This window comes from Ciconia boyciana, chromosome 18 (genome assembly GCF_034638445.1).
Source record: "Ciconia boyciana chromosome 18, ASM3463844v1, whole genome shotgun sequence".
In the NCBI taxonomy this organism is placed as follows: Eukaryota; Metazoa; Chordata; class Aves; order Ciconiiformes; family Ciconiidae; genus Ciconia; species Ciconia boyciana.
In genome coordinates, this window is record NC_132951.1 from 865,001 (window position 1) to 885,895 (window position 20,895).

The 20,895-nt window shown below is 53.1% G+C and overlaps 1 protein-coding gene across 2 annotated transcripts in view; it reads right to left on the reverse strand.

Annotated features, from left to right (window-relative positions):
• The window catches only part of PBX3 (PBX homeobox 3), a 115,748-nt gene that overhangs the window by 5,215 nt on the left and 89,638 nt on the right, over positions 1-20,895 (reverse strand). Inside the window, exons 3-7 of one of the 2 annotated variants that reach the window (XM_072883062.1) lie at positions 17,332-17,573; positions 11,177-11,367; positions 8,734-8,869; positions 1,863-2,028; positions 470-582 (exon numbers count right to left, since the gene is read on the reverse strand). In XM_072883062.1, the coding sequence (XP_072739163.1) occupies positions 470-582; positions 1,863-2,028; positions 8,734-8,869; positions 11,177-11,367; positions 17,332-17,573 (848 nt within the window). The remainder of the gene's footprint in view (positions 1-469; positions 583-1,862; positions 2,029-8,733; positions 8,870-11,176; positions 11,368-17,331; positions 17,574-20,895) is intronic. The other variant, XM_072883063.1, reaches the window with a different exon arrangement.

Genomic DNA, 20,895 nt, shown 5'->3' on the forward strand with positions numbered 1-20,895 from the left:
CCTGTCTGAAAGGATTGGAAAAGTGACTGAGAATGAGTTGTATTTTAATAGCTCAGTTAGATGTGTTCTGACATTCAAATAAATAAATAAATAAAAGTTTGTCCAATAAATGAAAGAAAGATGGTGTTTTTTTTAAAAAAAAAAAAAAGAAAAAAAAAGAAAAGGAAAAAGAAAGAAAATTCACTGGATTTACAGTGTCCATGGAAGTCAGACGCACCCAATCCCATTCCATGAGCTCAAGCCAGAGCCGAATGCATTCACAAAGCTTAAAGTTTCAATCAGAAAAAAATCACTCTTTCCTTTATATTTGTGAAATTCAATGCTGGGGTAAGAATAGGTCACATTCAGAAATATGCAGCCTCCACTCTGCAGCGAGGCACAGACCATTTAATAGAGCCAGAGTAAGGTGGAATTTTTAGCCCAAACCCTACCCTGCTAGAAAGGCCCTACTTTGGGGCATTTCTCCTACCTGTGACTGCACATTGGCTCCGACTTGGGACCCCTGGTAAGAATCCCCATTCAGACTCTGCATGTTCATGAACATGTCCCCAGAATTTGGGAGGTTAAAAGAACCAGAAGAACCTGGAAAGGAAAGAGTTAGGTAGCTGAATAACAGAGAGCTGCAAATATATAACCCCAGAGACCTGAGGGCAGGGGAAGGAGAAGAAGACAGGAGAGGAGAAGGAAAGGCAGCGCACAGCAGAGGGAAAGCTGCTGGCCCCGGCACAGGCGAGCTCGGGCCGCCGGCCCCCCGCCCACCGGCTCGGCACGTCCCGGCAGGGGCTGCTGCCGGGTCTCGCCGCTGCACCGGCTGCCGCCCGGGACCACTACGCTGGGAAAGCCGGGAAGCCCCGTGCGACCCGGGTCAGCTTGTCCCTCTGGAAGAGCAGCCTGTACAACAACAGGTTTTCATGTCGAGAGCTTTCCTCCGGTGGATCGCTTCATCGGGAGATGCTATCACCAAACACTCGGAGAAAAACTCGTTTGGAGTCTGCGCTTAATGTCTCCTTCAAAAGGAAGTGGCTGGCAATTTCTAATTAGCCGATTTATTACCGTCAGAGGAGGAACCTTTTTCTTACTTTCTTTTGATTAAAGTGTGGGTTTTTTTTCCCTTGGATCTCTATACCCTTTAAAAGTTGTCTGCAACTAAGTTGCAGCAAAACTTCACTGTAAATAGTGTCAAACAGATCTGTGCTTCGTGGAAACCTTTGCCTCTGGAGCCCAAAAAAGCAACTTCCTCTTTAAACACTCGCCCTACTAATTTAATGCTTAGATTTGCAAAATGTCAACAACACACTAGCGAGACAATTTTTAAATACTGCAGAAGAACATGTGGTAGAGCAACTCCAAAATAAAAGTTGCATCCTTAGACTTCTATATATAATATCAACTCCATTTCAAGAAACCCAGAGTTTAAATTCTAATTAGTGCATGCTAAAATATTCCTCTATTTTGTTCTTATCTTGACAATAAATTTAACAGTTCTACAAAAACAGACTTGGAGCTCTGCCGCATTTCATGTTATTTTCATTGAATGAGAAAAAGCTTAAAATATCTACGGAAACAAAGAAGCTGCCAGAAGCCCGAGCCAGGCAGACGTTACCGCTGTGGGAATTACACGGGTCCCCCACAAGGCCACGGGAGCCTCGCCGCCAAAGCCGCTGGGACCACCTATGGCAGTGCCCAGCCCCTGCAGCAGTCCAGCCTGGAGGTCCACGGGCTTGGTACCGCTCCCCGTGCCACGACTAGGTCTGCTGGGAGCTGCAGCCTTCTCAGCCCAACCGAACTCACTAGGGCGCCATCGAGGGTCTTCCTTCATGGACTGCCCTTCGGGATGCTTAACGCACGAGCCGGGTACGTACCAGAGTTTGGTGTGGTGGGGGAGTTTGTCTGGTTGTTCTGGACGGCCGCGGCCACGGCGTGTGCTGCGGTCACAGCCGTCTTTGCCGCGTAGAGATTGGCTTCTTCCTGGAACTTCCCGATGTTCTTCTTGTACCTGATTCTCTTATTGCCAAACCAGTTGGACACCTGCAGTGGGGAGAGGTGGGAAGAGTGAAGGACACAAAGCACTTGACCGGCAAAGCATGATCACTTCGAGATATCGTGTTTGGTCCAGCAAATACGCGTGCCCCAGCCCCCAACCTGTATCTGCCGGCTACGCCAGTTAACTACGCAGTGACCGAGGATCAGGTAAATATTACTATGGATATGAGCTCTGCTTTTCTCTTGGCAAACCGATGCACAGGGGGTGACTCTTTGATGATGACGCATATCCTGGAGCTTGCTGTAGCATTAGTACAGCATTGGCTCCTACTGCTATGAGCCATTTGTCAATGAAATCAGTGCAAGACCCCGAAAGCTGCTGAAGGGGGACCAAGGTCCGGTCGAGGGAGGGCGAGCAGGCAGTGAGAGCAATTGTTCTTTATTTTTGGGCTGGAACGACCTTGGCAGCCCACTCATAGAATCGTGTTTGGTCGGCTGAAAATGAAAGGAATCATATAAATCAATAATGGCTGAAAAGTCACTTTGTCATCTCCCTTTGAAGATACTGTACTGAAGCCAAGATGGCTCACGGGGCACCAACTATTAACCCACGCAGAGGTCACAGCTGGAGCCGCTCAGAAAAGTTCCTACAACCTTTCTCAGTGGCTTTGTTTAACTTCAGCTGCTATAACAGAGCTCCTAAATAACAAACCCAGTTTGTAGCACAGACGACGGCCAAGGCTGCCGAGACAAGAAAGCATCTGCAACAACACAGAGGTAAAGGGGAGGGGACAGCAATAACACAAGTGGTTACCGGCCATCCCCGCGGCGAGGCACCCAGCCGCGCGGTGCGGGACAAGGCCGGGGCTGGGGTCCTGCGCTCCCTGGGCCCCCCAGACCCATGGCTGTGCCCCGCCACAAGCCGCGGCAGCTCTGCAGCACCTCTCGCCCGCCCGTGCTCCATCACAGCGCCCAGTGAGGCACCCGCTGCCAGGAGGAGACAAATCCTGCTGTATTTTATGTAGCTATAGCTTTTGTTTAAACACAATTAATGAAAAGCCTCTAGCTTTTAACGGTAATACGAACGGTACCTTATACATTCTGTTCCCTAGATAATACTCCACCATATTCTATATATTGCACTTAATATTACCTTGTCAGTCAGAGAAGCAATAATACATTAATGAAACCTAGCAAATAATTATTGTGGACAATCAGATTATGCTTTATTAACAGTTTCATAATTGAGGAATCTCTGCACATCAACTGTATTGTCCACGGATGTGTGCGAGACCCCTCTGTTTATGCACGCCCCTGGACCAATCAAACAACAGCCATCACTAATAAAGGTTTATTTAATTCTCACAGTAAAATTTTAATATCACCAGCAGCCTGGGGAAGCCTCAACGAGTGGATTTGCTTGACATCAGATCGTTTCCATTCTGCTAGTCCCAATACTTCTTAATCTTTAATATCAAGGCAATTAAAATTAATGGCCACTCATCCAGAGCCACTGTGGGCAGTGTTTCCTTGACATCAATTGTTTGATGGGATTACCTAGAGGTTAAACTAACAAGCAAGGTTTAATTGGAAGCAATGAGAGGAGCAGCGATCGTACGTTATGTTTAACCCGCATACCACATCTGAATGAATATCCAGAAATGTTAAACTCTTTCTGAGATTAAAGAGCGTGCCCCGCGCACCGGCAGAGCGCGGCGTCCGGGGCTGCTGCAGCTGCCCCGAGAAACCACCGCGTCCCTCCGGGGTAGCGCAGCCGCCGCCCAGGCCCCTTCACCTCCCGCCCGAAGGACTCGTCGCTCTCCCATGAAGCACGTCAGCGAGGGGCTGCAGCAGAGCATGCCATGGCCTGGGGACGCGCAGGGGCTCCGGCCGCAGCCCGGCGTGCACGGCCGACGTGGGCGGCCGGACGCGCCCGGGACGGGGCCAGGGCACCGCTCAAGCGGAGGCTGTGCCAGGCAGGATTGAGGCTGGATTTACCGCCGTGACATTTGCCCTGTGGTGCTGTGCTGGCTGCCTGCAGCCTCCTCACCCTGCCCTTGCCGCTGGCACCGGCACCGTCCCAGGGGAGGGCCGGGATGCTGGTGCTGGGCTGGCCCCGAGCAGCCGCGCTGCCCTGGCTCCTCGCCCGGCCCCACGCTCACCCTAAAAATGAAAGTTGTCTCCATCGCGAGCTGCTTCACAACACATTTTTCATTAAAACAAACTATCTCTTCACATAAAAAAACACTGAACATCTTTCTCCTCCTGATCATTGAAGGCCAATTAATTAATTGGGCTTAATTGTATATTACATTTCAAACAATACTGTTGCACTTATTTATCATGTTAATTGCAATGTTAAATAAAAAGACAATAAATTATTACTGAAATCATCAAGATGCCTAATGTGGGATTTGGGATGGGGCAGGCCTGCCTCATGTCTCCACACTGGCTGATTTCATGGGATAAATCAGCGCTTGTTCTGCAAAAGACGCAGCTGACACGAGAGCATCACTGCTGAAATTAGTGAACTACATATTTATGGATCACAGAAATTTTTCCATTGTGTTTCCAAGTGTTTGTAGCACACAGTTTATGTTCCACACCTAATCAAATGGCACAAAATAGGACATTTTGAAAATCAGTATGGCACAATTATGGTACACGATCTAAACCTAGGAATTTTACCTCTAGAAACTATTTAATTAAGCTTGCCTCTTTTTTTTTCCCCTTGCTTCCCATATGAAGTCAAGGGGAAAGAGCCTATACATCCATAGCTCTCCCTGTCAATCTGCTTAGAGAAGCAAACGGACTCAGACTCAGAAGAAGCAGGGGCAGGAGGGGTGTTGAAAACCAGCTTCTGCATCCTTTCTTTAGAAGAATTTTAAATATATTCCCTTGTCAAGCACATCCTTCTTTTGTTTGAAGCAGTGAAAAATTTTATTGCTGTAATCCACTGACACGCTTTCAGCAATGACTATGCCCTTTCTATAGCCCACATGATAGACTGATAGTTGCTCATGACACCCTGAAAGAGGCTCATCTGCAAAAGTATAAAACATCAGCCTCGCAGCCATGGTAAGGGGAGAACAGATGATACAGTTTATCTCCCTCAAACACGTGCTGATCGGGTAGCTCTAAATTACAGCCGACGATGTTCTCTGTTAAGGACATTTTTTTTCCCTAGAATCACCTTTTCCGTACTCTTAAAAATGAAATTGTGAGAGGTGTTCATCTTAATAAATAGTTTGTCTTTATGCTTTTCTTGAAAAACCTTCTCTACATATTATTTTAAACACCGACATCAAAACTGAAACCATCTATCTCCCATCTGCAGCTAAATGATTCTGGGAGACAATTTTCTTTGCAGCTCAGTAAAGTGCTATGGCAGCAAGATTTCCAGTGAGCTGCTTAATCTGGGGGGAGGATGACCCAAAATACTCACTAATTAAGTGTTTGAGGGAGAAAGTGTTCTGCCGTGACTCTGCCCCCAGCATTTACAAGGTACTTAGAGCACAGGAAAGAAAGACCTTGCATCATCATTAGGAGCGGCTACAGGGGAAGCCTGGCTCAGCCAAAAAAAGGACAAAGCCTCTTCATCAACCATGAACCACAACCTCCAGGAGTCTGGAAAGCCCTCCGTTAACTCTTTTTTTTCCCTCTTCATTTTCCAGCTCTTTGCACCTCCAGGGCGTTCGTAGCACGGGAGGTGAATAGGGCACGGTGCCAGGCAGGGCGATGTCTGAGGGACTCCTGCTCGAGGCTGGAAATACGTACGCTCAGAGATTTTTCATAAAAGCCCTGTGCAAGGTGTAGCTCAGTCACTCGCTTGGATGCCATTGCTTATCCCATGCGATGCTACTCCTGCCAGTATTTTAAATGACTGCTCAATTCACCCCTGATTTCTGGATTGCATCCTCTGACTTCTGTTGCCAACCACCAGAGCAGTGTGCGCTGGGCTATTTTACAGTGCTTGCTCAGAGCTTTTCTGCTAGATGGCCTCAAAAATATAAACATTTTTCAGTACAAAGAAAGACAACTCCAGCCCAGTTTGACCTAGTAAATACCAACTAACCCTGCAGTCCCGCCGTGCGGCCTTTGGAAGTGCCTTTGAAAATCCAAGATTAGGATCTCCGTAGGGTTCACATTTTCTAGCTGTGACAGCAGATCTATCAGGAACTTAAGCAGCCAGCTGATCACAGGCACTCCCTCTCTCACGTACATGCTCCTCTCCCATTAGACGATACGTGGCCCCGTTTTCAGGCTTTCCCATCATCCAGCGCTTATCCTAGGCATTTATATCTTTATCTTGCCAGAGTGAAGCTCCGGCCACGGCCCCAAACCCGCATCTCAGGCAGCTAGCGCCCGGGTTGTGCGGTCAGTGCTGCCCTTGCTCCAGGCTGGAAAATGTCACCCTGCAAAGCTCAGGCTGCGGTACGCAGTGCTACGGAGGACGCAATGCAGCTACTCCCATTGCTCACCCAGACTTCCTAATGGATTCAAGAAACAACTAATTCATGCTTGTATCAAATATTAAAGAGACAAACCTATATTCAAGTCACAGGCTCGCTGCTGCCGCTACGTTTTTGGACCATCTGCCTGCCTTTTATTTCATTCTACAACATATACATTAAACCTTATCAAATAACCAATTAAGAAAGAAATCAGATATATTAGCACTAGAAGCAATCAGTTATGGCTTCTCAAATGTTCCATCTCATTTCCTTCAGTCACTTCAGCCTTATCTAGATCTAGCTCTTTATCTGTCCACTCCGCAGGATCACTAACTCCTTCTCTGCCAGGCACAATTCACCGCCCGCTGGGTGGACAGAAAACATCTCTTCACCAGGTCTGTTGTGCTCTCTACCATGTAATCCCAATTACATTCTGCCAGCAGAGCTGAAGAACTTTTGGTTTCTCCAAGTTGGTGCTGATGGCGTTGCCTCTCCTAACTAAGCAGCAGGCTGCCTCGGCTCATGTGGGAAGATTTTTGGACACCACTTACTGGAGGAATTGCTATAAACCATCTCGTGCCAAGAGGACTGAAACCAGCAACAAGACGTAGGGCTGCAGACCAAGATGCCCAGGTATTCGTGTGCTCTCGGGCTGTTTGGCTGGTTCCAGGCATCCACGGCAGCCGCAGGGATGCCTGTGGGCATGGGAGAGCTGCCCAGTGGCCACCACGGCTGCCCCGGTGCCTGCCAGGGCTGCAGTCGCTCGCGTGATGATAACAGCGATGAAGGAGCAATGTGAGAGGGAACGAGTTTGGTGCTGAATTTCCCCCCAAAAATTCCTGCTCATGACCACAGCCACTCGTAAGTGGACTGGGAAAAACTGTTCCCATCTCCATCCCTTACCTTCCCCTGGCACTGGGCACACGCGCTTCCCACCCCGCTCGGAGCACGGTACATGCTGCGTGCCGAGGAACGAGCAAGGAGAGAGCAAGGCACACACACGTCTCCGCTGGCCTCTCATGGCATAGGGCAGCTTTTCTAGGGTTTGTACTGAGGGTGCATCCAAAGTCGATTAAGTAATATCAAATTTGGGGGATCTGGGCAGCCTTTCATCTGAAAGTCTTCAATAAAGTGCCTGAATTTTTCATGCATTCAGTGGAGACCTATAAAGTAAATCTCAACTCAGGTCTTAATTATAAAGCTAAAGGTTGCATTGCTAATAATGCCAATACTGCAGCCTGCAATCATTAATAGTTAACACATTCGCCGCAGGCATTGTTCCTCTAAAGGACCTGAAATATTGATAAGCGGAGCTGATGGAGCTGGGAGGGGATGGCACACCAGCCCTCGCAGCGGGCAACGGGGTGGCTGGAGAACTTGGAAACTGCTGGTGAGCTTTCCCTGCCACCCAAGTGCAACCCTCCCCAGGCTGCATGAGCCAGACTCATTTGGTCTTCTATCAAACGTACAGGCCACGAGAAATGCAAAGTGTTATTTTGCTTTTTAAGCTATCTTGGTGAAGGAAAGCTTGATGGAGCGGTGCCATCGGCCTGAATGCTGCTGCGAGACACCAGTCCAGAGCTGTAAATGTACTTTGGCCTAGACAGAAATCAGCCGTAGCCAACGAGAGCGTGCATTTCTGATTAGGGAGATGCTGGTTTTCTTGCATTAACTTCACAGTAACGTCTGTTATACGTGATAAAAGGAGCAAATCTGCTTAATACATTTTTGCTACAGAGAAACCGCTCACGTCACTTGAGTGTATCAAGAGGCTGAATTTCTGGCTGGCTTAGAAAAACAACTTCAAGCAATCAAAGAAATTCTGACCTATAGAGATAGATTACATGTTTGTCAATAAACTGGCCTTCCCCCAAAATAATGGTAAGTTGTAATGAATTCGTAACAGACAGTAAGGCTCAGCTAGGAATCTTACTGACTGTGCAGAGAGAAAGCTGATGTAAAGTAGGGTGCTAACCTTACAGCCTTGTTGTTTCTATCTTCACCTTTCTATGCACACTCTTTTTACCCCAGCACAAGCCCAGCCACCCGCCGGCACGCTGCCTTTCCTACGGAGCTTAGTCATGTTCTGTCACCCTGCTGAACTTTATCATGGTCAATAATGCAAATTTGAAGGGATTACAAAACTGCGTTGGGCAGGGACCTGCTCCGTATCGCACTCCTCCGTCAGAAGCACATCCCAGAGCCCGGCGGGAGACGGCAGCTTTGCAAGTGGAGCCGGGAGGTCGATGCACTGCCCGGGGTGTGGAGGGCCAGACCCACTCCACCGGCTGCTTACCTGCGATACTGTGATGCTGCATTTCTTTGCCAGCTCTTCTTTGGCTTCTTCACTGGGGTAGGGGTTACTGAGGTGGGAGTAAAAATACTCGTTCAAGATTTCTGTGGCTTGTTTACTGAAGTTACGCCTTTTCCGTCTGAAATGAGAAAAGAAAACCACAGCTGTTCTTCCAGCTGCAAAGAGGCCTCTGGCAGGGTCAGCTGGGGTGGAAGCAACCCTTGTTTCACATGCCTGTGCCGCAGCACGCAGCAACATGGCAGCGCCATCTCAGTACCCCCGATCTCTTCGGGACAGCCCTCCACCGGGGCTGGGCTCTGCCCTGACGCCACGCAGAGGGGCAGCAGGCTGCAACACCCGCGTTCCTACATCCAGCCCTGCGAGGGTCTGGACTCTGCTTCTGGCTTCGCACCATCCCCCTCCACCCGGGGTCCCATCCCGTGGGGGCACAGGCCGTGTTGTGTGCTGCGGCAGAAAACATCGTGAAGCGAAAGGCGAGGCAGGGCGTGGAGCTGGGCAGGCCGCCTGCAGCACCCCTGCACCCAAATGCGCAACCCAACCCGAACCTCCGGCTGTCAAATCACTCTGTGCTGACAGCAGCCTAGCCAACCTCTTTCCCTTTAGCAGCAGGTCAGCGGGGCTTCTGCCCAAGTGTCTGGGGTGAACACGGTGGAAAGGGACGGGGCGGCCTCACTGCCGTGTCCTTACGTAGCACTCATTGAGCTAATTGGCTTCTGCGAGCAAGTGGCTTTCAGGGCTTTGCGAGGGAGACCCATCTGCACAGCCTCCTGCCGAGGGCCGAGCGGGGCCCGGGCTCTCGCACCGCGAGTGACAGGTACCGAGGTGCGCAGCTTCGCAGCCTTGCCCGAAAGCGAAGCCTTTCCGACACGCGCCGCCTGGCACGCGCTGCAGCCAGCGCCGCGGCGAGGCAGCGCCGGCCAGGGAGCAGCGCAGCCCGTCCAGCGCGGCAGGCAGCCGGCCCGCCACTGCGCTCCCACCGCACAGGTTACAGCGGCAGCGTCCGCACAGCTGCGGTGCCTTCCCTCCGAGCCGACGTCGGCCGCTCTCCTTCTCCCCAGAACATCCTCTCGCAAGCCCTGGTTGAACGTCTCCTTCAGAGCTCCCTTCCCCTCAGGGCTGGTTGCAATCAAACTGCCTGCGCCCGAGGCCAGCAGGCAGCCGAGCGGCAATCCCCAGCGCTCTCTTCCAGCAGTATCACGATGCTGCTAACTACGCTGTATCCTGGAGCAGGCAGACTCTCTCCCTAGAGCTATGTTTATCTCATTACTGTGCTTCCGCTCATTTTGCCTTATTTACCTTCCTCCTTTTTAAAGAAATCACTTTAAAATGTGCATCTGCAAGCTTTACCTTTTGCAGTTACTGGAGCTCTCCATAGACATTTCCTCCAACTGTTTGTAATTACCCTAATTTGCCACACCTGCCAGTGACCTCCTTGTTAATAAAATTATTTTGCTCTTGTTTAGCTCCTCACAGCTTTCAGGTGTGAAGCATGAGCTAGCTGCTGAAGGCAGGCTCTGCGTGGTGCCTGCTGCTCCTCCCTGCTCTGCCGGGCTCAGCTCCGGCTCTGCCGGGCTCTGCCAGCTGCCAGGGTCCTGCTCTGCGGACGGGAGCCCTGTGAAAGGGATGGGGCCGGGGATCGGTATCCCACCTCATCGGGGCCTCCAAACAAATCTGGCTCTGCCCCAATTTGCCTAAATAAATCTAACCCCCTCCTAATCCCCGTCTGCCTGCTTCCTCGCAGCCTGCAGAAAGCACAGGCCGCTGTGGAGGCCGGCGGGCCGTGGGGACGGTGCTGAGCTCCGGCAGTGACACGGGTGTCAAGGGACGGGCGTGCTGGCTGTGAGCGGTTCGGAAGGTGCTGCCTTCTCCCGCGCCCCACTCAGGCGACAGCTTGTTGGGAGACGGGCCAGCAGATCTGGCTTTCGGAAGCGTCATCGCCCTTCTTACCTCGGGCGCGCGCAGCTGCCAACCCAGCGTCAGCCGCAGCCCGTGGGCACGTCCCTCCCAGAGAACTTAGCTCTTCCATTACGGGGTCAGCGTTTTGCAAGGCTAGCCTTATGCTGCGAGACATCGGTACCAGCAGCCATTTAAATAACTGCTAGGGTGACAAAACAGCCCTTTGCTCAAACCCTGTGTGACCCCTGTACGAGCAGGGTAAACAAGCAAGCAGCGGGTAAACAAGCCTAGCCTTTGCACTAAAATACGGAGAAAAGACATTGCTGTTTATGAACGCTCGGTGCAGGAAACCCCCCGTTCACCGCAGCTGCTGGCTGAAGGACGAGGGCCCTGGCTGTTTGCTGGGGTGGAGCAGCCTCTCCCCGCAGGTCCCAGCCCACGCGGGGACACGGGTCCCAGCAGGGCCAGGCTCTGCCTGGGCTGCCCCTTCCCCCTCAGAAAGAGCCAGGGGCACTCGCCTCTGCCTTACCTGGCATCGAGGAACCTTGATCTTAAAATCATTACTGCTTCACAAGTACTTTGTTTGAGTTGCATCTGGATGGAGCTGAATTTTCGATGAATGATGCCCACCATCCTTTCAATCTCCTTGGGAGAAATGGGACGTGTCCGGCTCTGTTCTCTGAGAAGGTTCATCACGTGTGTGGTAAATTCATTACATGCCTGCAAAGGAAGGAGAGGCTTAGAAATTGTTTTGTGCCGTCCCACAAGGACACGAGCTCAGGCCTGGCTGCTGGGGGGGAGGCAGCACCGGGGGGGCTGGGGGACCCTCATGCTGCCCCATCCCCTCCACACGCACGCAACCGTGGGAGCGGATCGCAGGCGCCCTGCCCGTCCGACCCGGGACCATCCCCCGGCAGCCTGGGGAGCCGAGCGACCGTGGCACAGCTCCTTCCGCTCTTACCCCTTTCAGAGCAGGCTGCGGCCCCGCGGCCCCAGCCAGACCGTGGTGGAGAGGAGAGGTGGGGATCGGCACGTGTAATGGCTGCGGGCAGGGGGAGGATGTGAGCGGGGACCAGCACGCACTCAGCAGCCAAGCGAGCAAAACGTGGCAAGGGCTGCGCGTCCGGCAACCCGCCGAGCCCCAGGCAGGCGGCCGGCAGGGTTAACGCCCGCAGCAGGGGAGGGTCTCTAGACCTTTCTGAGGCGCCGTGCACGTCCCCTCAGAGGGTGGGTTTCAGCGGAGCCGTGCCCGAGCCTGGCCCGCACCGCGCTGCCAAGGCGCGGGAGGAGGGAAGGCACGAGGAGCCATCAATTATCAGTCCCAGACTGTGCAGGGAATGGACACGATGATACAAACTTCTCCAGGCTGCATCATCAACAGACACCGCCTGATCCGAGCCTCCACATGACCAAGCGGCTGTCACGCTGGCATCCCGGCTTCCCCCACGCAGGCTGGAAGCTGCCACGAACTCTGCTGATTTATGCCTCCCTTATCTCTTTCAAAAACAAACCCCAGGACTGCTGTCTGCTAGGCAGAGCTGCGTGGCGGCCACGGGGCTAACCCCTTCCCGGGGCCAGCCTGGTATTCGAGCACGTCTTGGGCACTAACCTGCCCCGTCCCGACGGAGCCCTGGGAAGAGGAGAGGGGCCGGGCGCTGCGCTGGCCTCCACGGGGTCTACAGGCAGCGCAAGGCAAACTGCTCTCCGCTCCCCGAGCCCTTACCAGATGAAGGTGGATGCACGCGAGGCTGACGTGTCTGCGGGAGGTCTGCGCGCTGGCTGCGCGAGGGCCAGCCGTCGTAACGTGCCGCTGGGCTGCGATCACAGCCGAGTAGGGGCACAGGATTTTGCTCTTGTGCATCTAACGTAACGGGCGTTGAGCACGATGCTCAGCAGCCAGTAAATCACGTGGAGGAAACACTGCAAGTCTCTCGTCCAGACCCCATACGTTACGTTCCTTTTTGACTCTAGCTCCCCTTTCTCCTCGAAAGCCAGGGTGAAAAATACCCACGTAATTTGTCTGACAACTACATTTTCAGGGATTCTCCCACATTTCAATAGATTGTGCGAGGGAAAGAGTTAAAAGTGAAAAGTTTATGCATCTAAAAACTCATAATTTCCTATAACATTTGCTGAACGTCTCACAACTTATTAAGTGAAGCCATCTATGAATGCAAATGCTGATTAGCAATTTGGCAATAGCCCAACATTCGCAGAATTCACATAGCTTTTCTTTAAACCAGTAGTTCATACATGATTAATTAGAACATCTCATTTATGTAGTGTGCACTTTAGCTCATTACTCTAAGTAAAATTCGTTAAGTATTTACATTTAGATAATTAAAATCTGGGTACACCCTTAAGAAAGATGCATACACTTCAGGCAAAGTGATTTTTTTTTCTTTACACTACTGAAAGTAAATTACAGGCTAATTTACATCCTTGCAGCACCCGTTCGGAGGCAGCGCTCCGGCGAGGCTCGGTGAGCCTTGGTGCAGACGCCCTTCGCCTGCCACCACCGAGCGCGCCGAGGTCACGGTGCTGCGGAGGCTGCGCCAGCTCACCGCCGCTCCACGCCAGCGCAGACGCGACGGCTCCTCCCGCCAGCTGCCGCTCCCTGCCTTTCTCAAGACTTTCTGAGCTCCAGGTTAAGGAGTTCGACACAGCTCATCCTCGCCTCCCATTTGCATATTTTCTTCCTTTCTGTTTTGACATTTCAGGCAGCAAAGCTCGCAGAGGTGACCAGCCGCTGTCCCCTCTCGCCACGCCGAAGAGACGGGGACGCTGCCCTGAGCACCCCCGGCCACCCTCCCCTCGCCCAGGGAGAGCGGGGGTTGTCCCGGGTGACCCGCTTCTCCTCCTCCCGCCCCAAAGCTTTGGCCCGTGGGAAGGCAGACCCAGCGCAGCAGCTCGCCCGCCCGGCGCGGGAGCGGGCTCCGAGCCCCCAGAGAAGCGCGGCAGCCCCCGGCCCGAGCAGGGCAGGCAGCCGGGCGCCGGTGCCTGCTCCCGCTGGCCTCGCCGCACCGGGACCGCATCCTTCCTGCGTGTCGTCTGCTGAGCTGCCTGGACAATCTTAGCGTGCAAAAGCTTGGGTTCAGCCATCCGGCCGACAGCAAAAGCAGCAGCTTTGGCTCACCCGGTAAATGAAGCACAGAGGTAAGGTAACGCAGGCACCCAAATGCAGCAGCTCCCTCCCCGAGACAAGAGAGCGGCTCTGACTGTCCCAAAGATACGGCTGAATCCAAGTATTTGGCACGGAAAGAACATTTGAGGCACGCAGCTTGCCACGTGTCCCCTTGTTTGCAGATCTGGGGAATTCAATTTTAAAGTAGAATAAAAATGGCAACTGTTGCATTAAAAATATTTTCAGATACGTCTTTCCTATGAGAAATATTTTTCCACAAATATAGTGTCAAAAATTGGATGTTTCAAAGCTAAAGTGAGTTTCTTGCTTTCAAGAAGCAGAAATCTTTCCCTGAATTTACCTGAATTGCTGGATGAGACTTCATTTGGTTGCAGCTACTTAGAGGGCCCGGTTTTCATTTCTCTTCACCAGCACCTCCCATCTGCAGAGCTACTTCAGTGCAGCAGAGTGGAAGTAAGCTCAGCAGACTCTGCTGCTTTGTCTTGTTTTCCCTTGTTTATTTATAGCGTCCGAGCTACTTGATCCCTTTTTCAGTACTATTTTTCAGGCCTCTGTTTGGTGCCCAAGACATTATTAATAATGTCAGGTTATAAGTGATGGCCTTGTTAACCTGCTCAGAAACCTTGTAGGAGTGGGGATGCTCCTGCAAGCCTTAATGCTTCATCAAGACTCCTGAGACGAGCGCAAGAAAAAGAGAGGAAATGGCCCAAAACGCTCTTCGGGGGCACGGCACCAGCCAGCGCTCCGTGGGGCTGGTGGTGTCTTCCGAGCAGCCACACTTCACCCCAATTTGGGGTGAATTCAGAAGACATCTGTGAACTCAGGAAGCAGGTTCCCAGCTGCTCCGGGAGGCCTGGGACCCTTACAGTACTTTTGCCTACAGCAAAAAATGTATTTCAGTGTAATTATAGAAGATAGCTTTCAATATGTCATCTCTATTATAGTAGCTGTAAATTATGGAAGGAGCTGCCTGTGTACGGCCATTTCTCCCGGCGCACGGCGAGGGGAGAGCTGTGTGATGGCGTGACACACTTTCCATTTCTCTTCCTTTTTTTTTTTTTCCCCGACCACATTCCCCTAACTGGCAACAAATGTCAGGATCAAACTCTGCCTGGAAAGCATCTCCAGAAGACGCTCCGGTTCCTGCTGCCAGCCGCAGCGGGGCCACAGGAGCGCCTGCGCCAGCAGAGAGAGGGCAGGGGCCGCTCCCCGGCGTGGGCAGGTGCCCCTGCGCGGGGGCCGCGCTGCTCCCCGGCTGCAGGAGGGCACCCACCTCTCAGGGACCCGCAGCCGCCGGAGGCAGAGCTGCAAAGTCCGGGCTGCCTCTCGGCTGCGGAGACGGGCACTGCGTTGAGGCAAACCGGCAGGAGACAGTTTGCTGCAAGGCTGGGGAAATTATCATATTTCTGCAGAGCAGACGTTGCTGGGTGTCAGGATCAACAGGGAAGCGTACATGTCTCAGATCAGCTCTACCTCTCTCTCTTTCTCCTAGCAGCGCTTGAGCATCCTCCAAAGTTTCCCGCGGTGTGGACGGATGGCTGTGACATTTCAGCCGAAACCTTTGTAAATGGAGCTACAGGGCTAAAAATGCTACTGCTGCCCCCACATCATTAAACTTATTAGAGTCAAAGGACACTTGCCAGGAAATGGCTGCAAGCACCGACCTGCAGCTGCTTTGGCCCCAGATCTATCTCCGGCCGGGGTCCTGTGGTTTGATGAGACACGCTCCTGCCGACGGTGCTCGCTAATCCGACGGCCACCCCCACCTCAGCGCTACAGCTGCGCGCCGGGCCCCGCAGTGCTGCGAGAGCCCAAGGGTCTGCGCAGGGCATCTGGGGTCCTCGGAGGGTGCAGGGGGGTCGTCTGAGGGAGAAGAGGAGATTTGCACAAAGCCCCTGTCCGTTATTTGCTCAGTTATTTGTTCACCACTTGAATAACACGGCGAAAGAGGCAGCACAGACGAGGCAGTGCCGCCGGCACCTGAACCACGCCGGCCTCGTGCTGGCCTCGCACCACCCGGGCCACGGTCCTGCCGGCCTCTGCAGCGGGATGCTGCGTGGACCGCGCCGGCGGGTGCCGTCCCCCCACAGCTCCTCCGCGCTCCACCGGTGCTCCACACCCACTCCCCACCACCCCATCGCTTCTGCCCACTGCTGACGCTCGGCCGGCACAGGTGGGCTGTGTCGGCATGGCCCGTCACAGACCGTGCCTTTGTTTCTGGTGGCAGAAAAAAGCAAAGCAAAGTAGCCGGGGACCTTTCAGAGGGTCTTCACATGAAAAAAAGGGAAACTAAACTAAAGAGTTACCAAGGGACCCAGGCCCCGCTCTACGCTGGCGAGGCAGGGAGGGGAAGGGTGCCAAGGCAGAGCACAGGGGCCAGGGAAGGAGTCGGGCAGCACGGTGCACTCTTCTCCTCGCCCTCGCAGTTTCGAGTGGTTTTATCACTGCCTCCACATCTCTTTTGTGGTTTTGGTCTGCACAGCCCGACGCTTTGCCGTGACAGGCTGGGGGCAAGTGCAGGACTTCCCCGGCTTAGCTCGGGAAACCACCAGATGATGAGGTTCGCTGAGCTGATTAGGCTCAGGGTTTACAAGCTTTATTAGGACACTTCTGGGAGGGGAAAATGAAGACATCGCTTGAGGCTTGCGAGGGCCAGGGGTCTTGTGCCATTCTTCCCTCCCCCATCTCCTTTGATGCCATTGTTCATTGCAAAACCAGAAAAGAGAGGAGGCAGAGCGGTCTCTCTCACGGATTACAGGGAAACTGGGGCGGCGCAGCCCCCGCCCCACGGGCAGGAGCCACGCTGTGCTCAGCACTAGCCGGCAGCACGGGGCAAACATTCCTGGTGCCACCAGCGTGGCAAATGTGGCGGGTCACCAGGTCCCAGCGGTGAACGTAAACCCACGGGTCTCTGCAGCATGTTCTTCACTCCAAACAAAGACACCGAGTGCCGGTGTCCGCCTGAACTGGGATTTCCATGTTTCCTACCCGTAGCGGCAGCTCCCGAAGCCTGGGCCAGGCGCTGTGCCGGCACCTCGCTGCCCACTCCCTCGCAACCTGCCACATCCAACCTGTCGCGGCCGAGCCTTGCACCGGGGCCTCCTGCCGCCTGCTCCGGGCGCCATGGGCTGCGATCGCCAGCACGGCCCTCGCCTGCCTGCGCTGCCTGACTCACCAGCCCCAGCCTTGCAACGCTTCACCACCGGGCACGAAAGCAGCACCGAGTGACAGACAACTGTCACCCTCTCTCCCTCTCTGGGCTGGCTCGAAGGGGAGAAACATGGGCTCGGGTGTTGCTTTTATGCGGTTACAGACAATAGAAAACACTCAGGCATGCAAGACATGCGTCCTGGGTCCAGCGAGCGGCTCCTGGAAGCCCAATGGACTCCCGTAGCATCATGGCTCTTTACGGGGAGAGAGGGGTGGGGAAGGGGAGGAAGGGACGTGGTCCGGAGCCTGGGCAGCGGCGGGCGCTGGCAAGCGGAGGTGCGGAAGAAGCAGCAGCAGGTACACGTACAACTGAGAGGCTGATGTCTGACCTGTTCATATTTCTCCAGCTCTGTGTGATAGATTTGTCTGATCTGGGTCAATTTGGCTCTGTAATCTGAGTGTTCAATAGAGTTATCTGAAGACCCTCCAGAGGCTGCTGCGGCTGCAGCTGCTGCCGCCGATCCCCCACCTTTCTCCGGACCTGAGACTCCTTCTGCCAGAAGCATATTGTCTAGTCTCATTAGCTGGGGATCGGGAGGGTCTTCCTCCTGGGCTCCTCGGATGCTCAAACCTTGGGCAGAAAAGAGAGAACAAGAGAAAACACAGTCAGTATTTCTTGCATCTGCCTGGCCGCTGCCCGCTCGCTGCACGCCTGCGAGGAGCCCTCCTGCAGAGCCCTCCTGCCCCGCGGGGCCACGGGGACCAGACCTGCCCACGGCCCTTCCTCGGCCCCTGCGGTGGTACCCGAACGGGCACCCTCCACCAGGGCAGGCCCCGGGAACCGCAGCCCAGGCGGGTGCCGTGGGTGCCGGCAGTGCCACAGGACCCTCTTGGTTCCCATGCAGAGCAGGATCTTCAGGAGGCTTTTAAAGGACCCTGCAGGATCTTCAAACACCTCACTGTAAGTATTAAAGGAGTATTCGCATGAGTACAGAGACATACGCCTTCCGGTTGTTTTCCAAGACAGAGCTAAATCTACGCAAGGCTGGCATTATCCTATACATTATATCACTTTGATGCAAGACCGTGTGGTAAAAGTAAGTGCATTATTTATTTGGAAATAATTGATTTGCTTCTCATTTCCTTCCAAACGGATCTAAGCACCGCATTGCTCTTACGGAGACTTGTACCACTGGATTCCACCCCTCCTACGAGGTCCAAGCATTGGTTTAAAATGCCTGGGCGAAAAGCTGCCGCTTGCTCCTCAACTACAGGAGACCTCAGGCAAAAAGCAGGGAGGTGCTGCGGCTCCCACCGGCGCAAATCCCGTGGACGCAGCCATTTCCATGCGTGCCCGCAGTCTCTGGCTCCACACGGGTGGAGCTGGAATTTCACATCGGAGGAGGGAAATGGTGGAGACAGAACTGGGGGCACGGCCTGGGGAACGGCCGCTGTGGCAGCGGGGTGCGGAGGCTCCGGCAGCCCCTCGCCCAGGGCAGCACGCCGCTCCCCAGCGCCCGCTCACAGATGGAGGACAGACAAGAAGGAATTAAACTTCCCCTTGCCGTGCAGGAATTGGGTTGCTGTCACGATGCCGGGATACTGAGTATGCGTTTAAAATCGCCTGTGCTCTTGCAGTGTATTGTTGGGAGCAACATTTTAAATCTAATTTTTATTTTAAATCTAATTTTTGTTTTAAATCAAGAATTTCCAAAGCGATGCTCAGTCAGCAATCTCTTTTGCATCCTATAGATCAAGGCTGACAATTTGTAAGTTTAATCAGGTCATGCAGGCACAGTCCCAAGCTGTTATCAACAGTGCCGAAAAGAAAGTTTAAAATAATTACAGTAGTACAAAAATCACTAGGGCCGGGGCTTCTTGTATCAACATTTCCATTAGAGATGTGACGCAACCATGTACATCCCAGCCCAATTAACCTCTTTAACTCTGTTTAAGAGCAGGTAGTCGTGCTCTGGATAGAGCGGGTCCCGGGGGTCTGCCGTTGGCACCGCACGTGTTTGCACGGGCGCCTGTGCCTGTCTCTGCTCCTCGCAGCGGTGCAGGCTCCGAACGGGCTGCGCCAGACGTGGCCGCACCACCCACAGCCGCCACGCACGCAGCCGAGCACCAGCAATGCCGCTTTCTGCGCTAGCCAGGAACGGCAGCCGCTGCCGTACAAAGAGGCTTCACCCTCGGTGTCCTAAACGCCAGGCACAGCGGGAGATGACCCCCTGACTGGCCAACCTTCCAGACTCAAGAAAGCACAGCATTAATTTTGCTCTAAAATACACATTTTAAACCTGTCACCTTCATTTAAAACTATAATTCCATATAATTTCATGGGAATAATAAAAATGTCTCATCATCTCTTTAAATTATTTCTGTTGCCCGTTCAGAGGTCCACAGACGAGCACGGTTTGACAACACAACGCGTCGTCCCGGCGTGCCCCTGGGCTGGTACACGCATGGTGGGGACAGCCCCGCCACGGCTCCGGCCACGCGCGCTGCTGCCTGAGCACGTGGCAGGGAGGGCGATGCCGCGTTCGGGGGTCCCAGGGCAGGAGGGGGGTGCTCCGGGCCGAGGAGCCCTGCGCCCACCCCAGCTGCGCGGAGCCGGCACGGCTGCGCTGAGACCGCTCTGCCCCTCGCCCCCTCCTTCCCCTTGGACGCGCTGCCCCTGCTCTTACACAACGCCTGGCCCATGCGGTGCTGCAAAAGGGGGATCATTTTTCTGTATTGTTTTGGCGAGCCGTTCCTCCTGTTTATCTTATTCCTCCTCTGCTCTGGTGTCAGTATGTTTAACAATGTTCTGGTTTTAATCCACTCCAGCTCCCTTTCCCTTCTCATGAATTATTTCTACTGTTGTTTCTTCTTTTTGCTTCTGGACCGTTTCTCAGTCCATGCTTCCTGTGCTCTATTCCAGCTGGTTTTCCCCAGCTGCATTTCTGCTGTGAAACTCATCCCCCCTCCCAGGATCACAGTAGCAGCCCCACTCCGCTCCCCTGATGCTGTGAGATGCCGGGCCAAAATCTGCAGTGGAATAATTTGGTACAATTGCTGCAATTTCTGCATCATTTACTTCCACGAACAGGCCAAAGATTAAAGGGCTTTGTCCAAAATGACACTATCCATCCAGACTTAAATTAATATTCAAAATCCCAGTCCTCCTTGTATAAATCTGACAAAGGACAGCAAGCGTTCCCTAAGGTTTAAATGCAAAAGCTGTCTGCACTGGAGACTGAAGGAGCCGGTGAGAGGCCCTGAAGCACCAGAGGAAGAAATTCAGCAGAGAAGGACAATGACGAAGCCACTAAGGTGTCTCGCACGGAACCCTAATGCTTATCTCCGCAGCTGGTGACAGAGGGGTTGGCATATTGTGTTCATCTTAATATTAAGTAACACTCCCGCGTCCAAAGCATCCAGTCCAGAGCGTGCGAGCCTGCAGACAGCCCACAGACAAAGGAATGACAAAGTGTGTGTGTGGGGATATAACATTTATTTTGCCCCTGAGTGAGAGGCATCATTCATTTGAATGGCAAAGCCACAAGTTGATTAACTGATTCTAACAAGAATTAAGCTGTGTGTTAATTCAGATCTTTCCTTATGAACTATACAAAGCAGATCAGCACAACTAATAGGGTCTGGTGTCCCTGGGGGCGGGGGACAGTAGAACTGATGAACTCCTCTGCAATCAGTGAAACGCGCAGCTCTTTGGCAAGTTGCAGCGGCTGCCTCGGCTGCAGGTCGAACGCTTTTAGCGTTGTCTGAGGAGTCAGAGCATCTCCAGGGCTCCTCAGCAAGGAGGAACACTCTCGCTATCCACTGGCAACACGGCGGCTCCTACCAGCACCTGCCTTTATAAATTACTCTTCGTTTGAATACGGTGATAATATATGTATTTTTTGACATATAAGCTCACACTCGGTGGCTATTGTTTCCCTTTTTTATTCCTC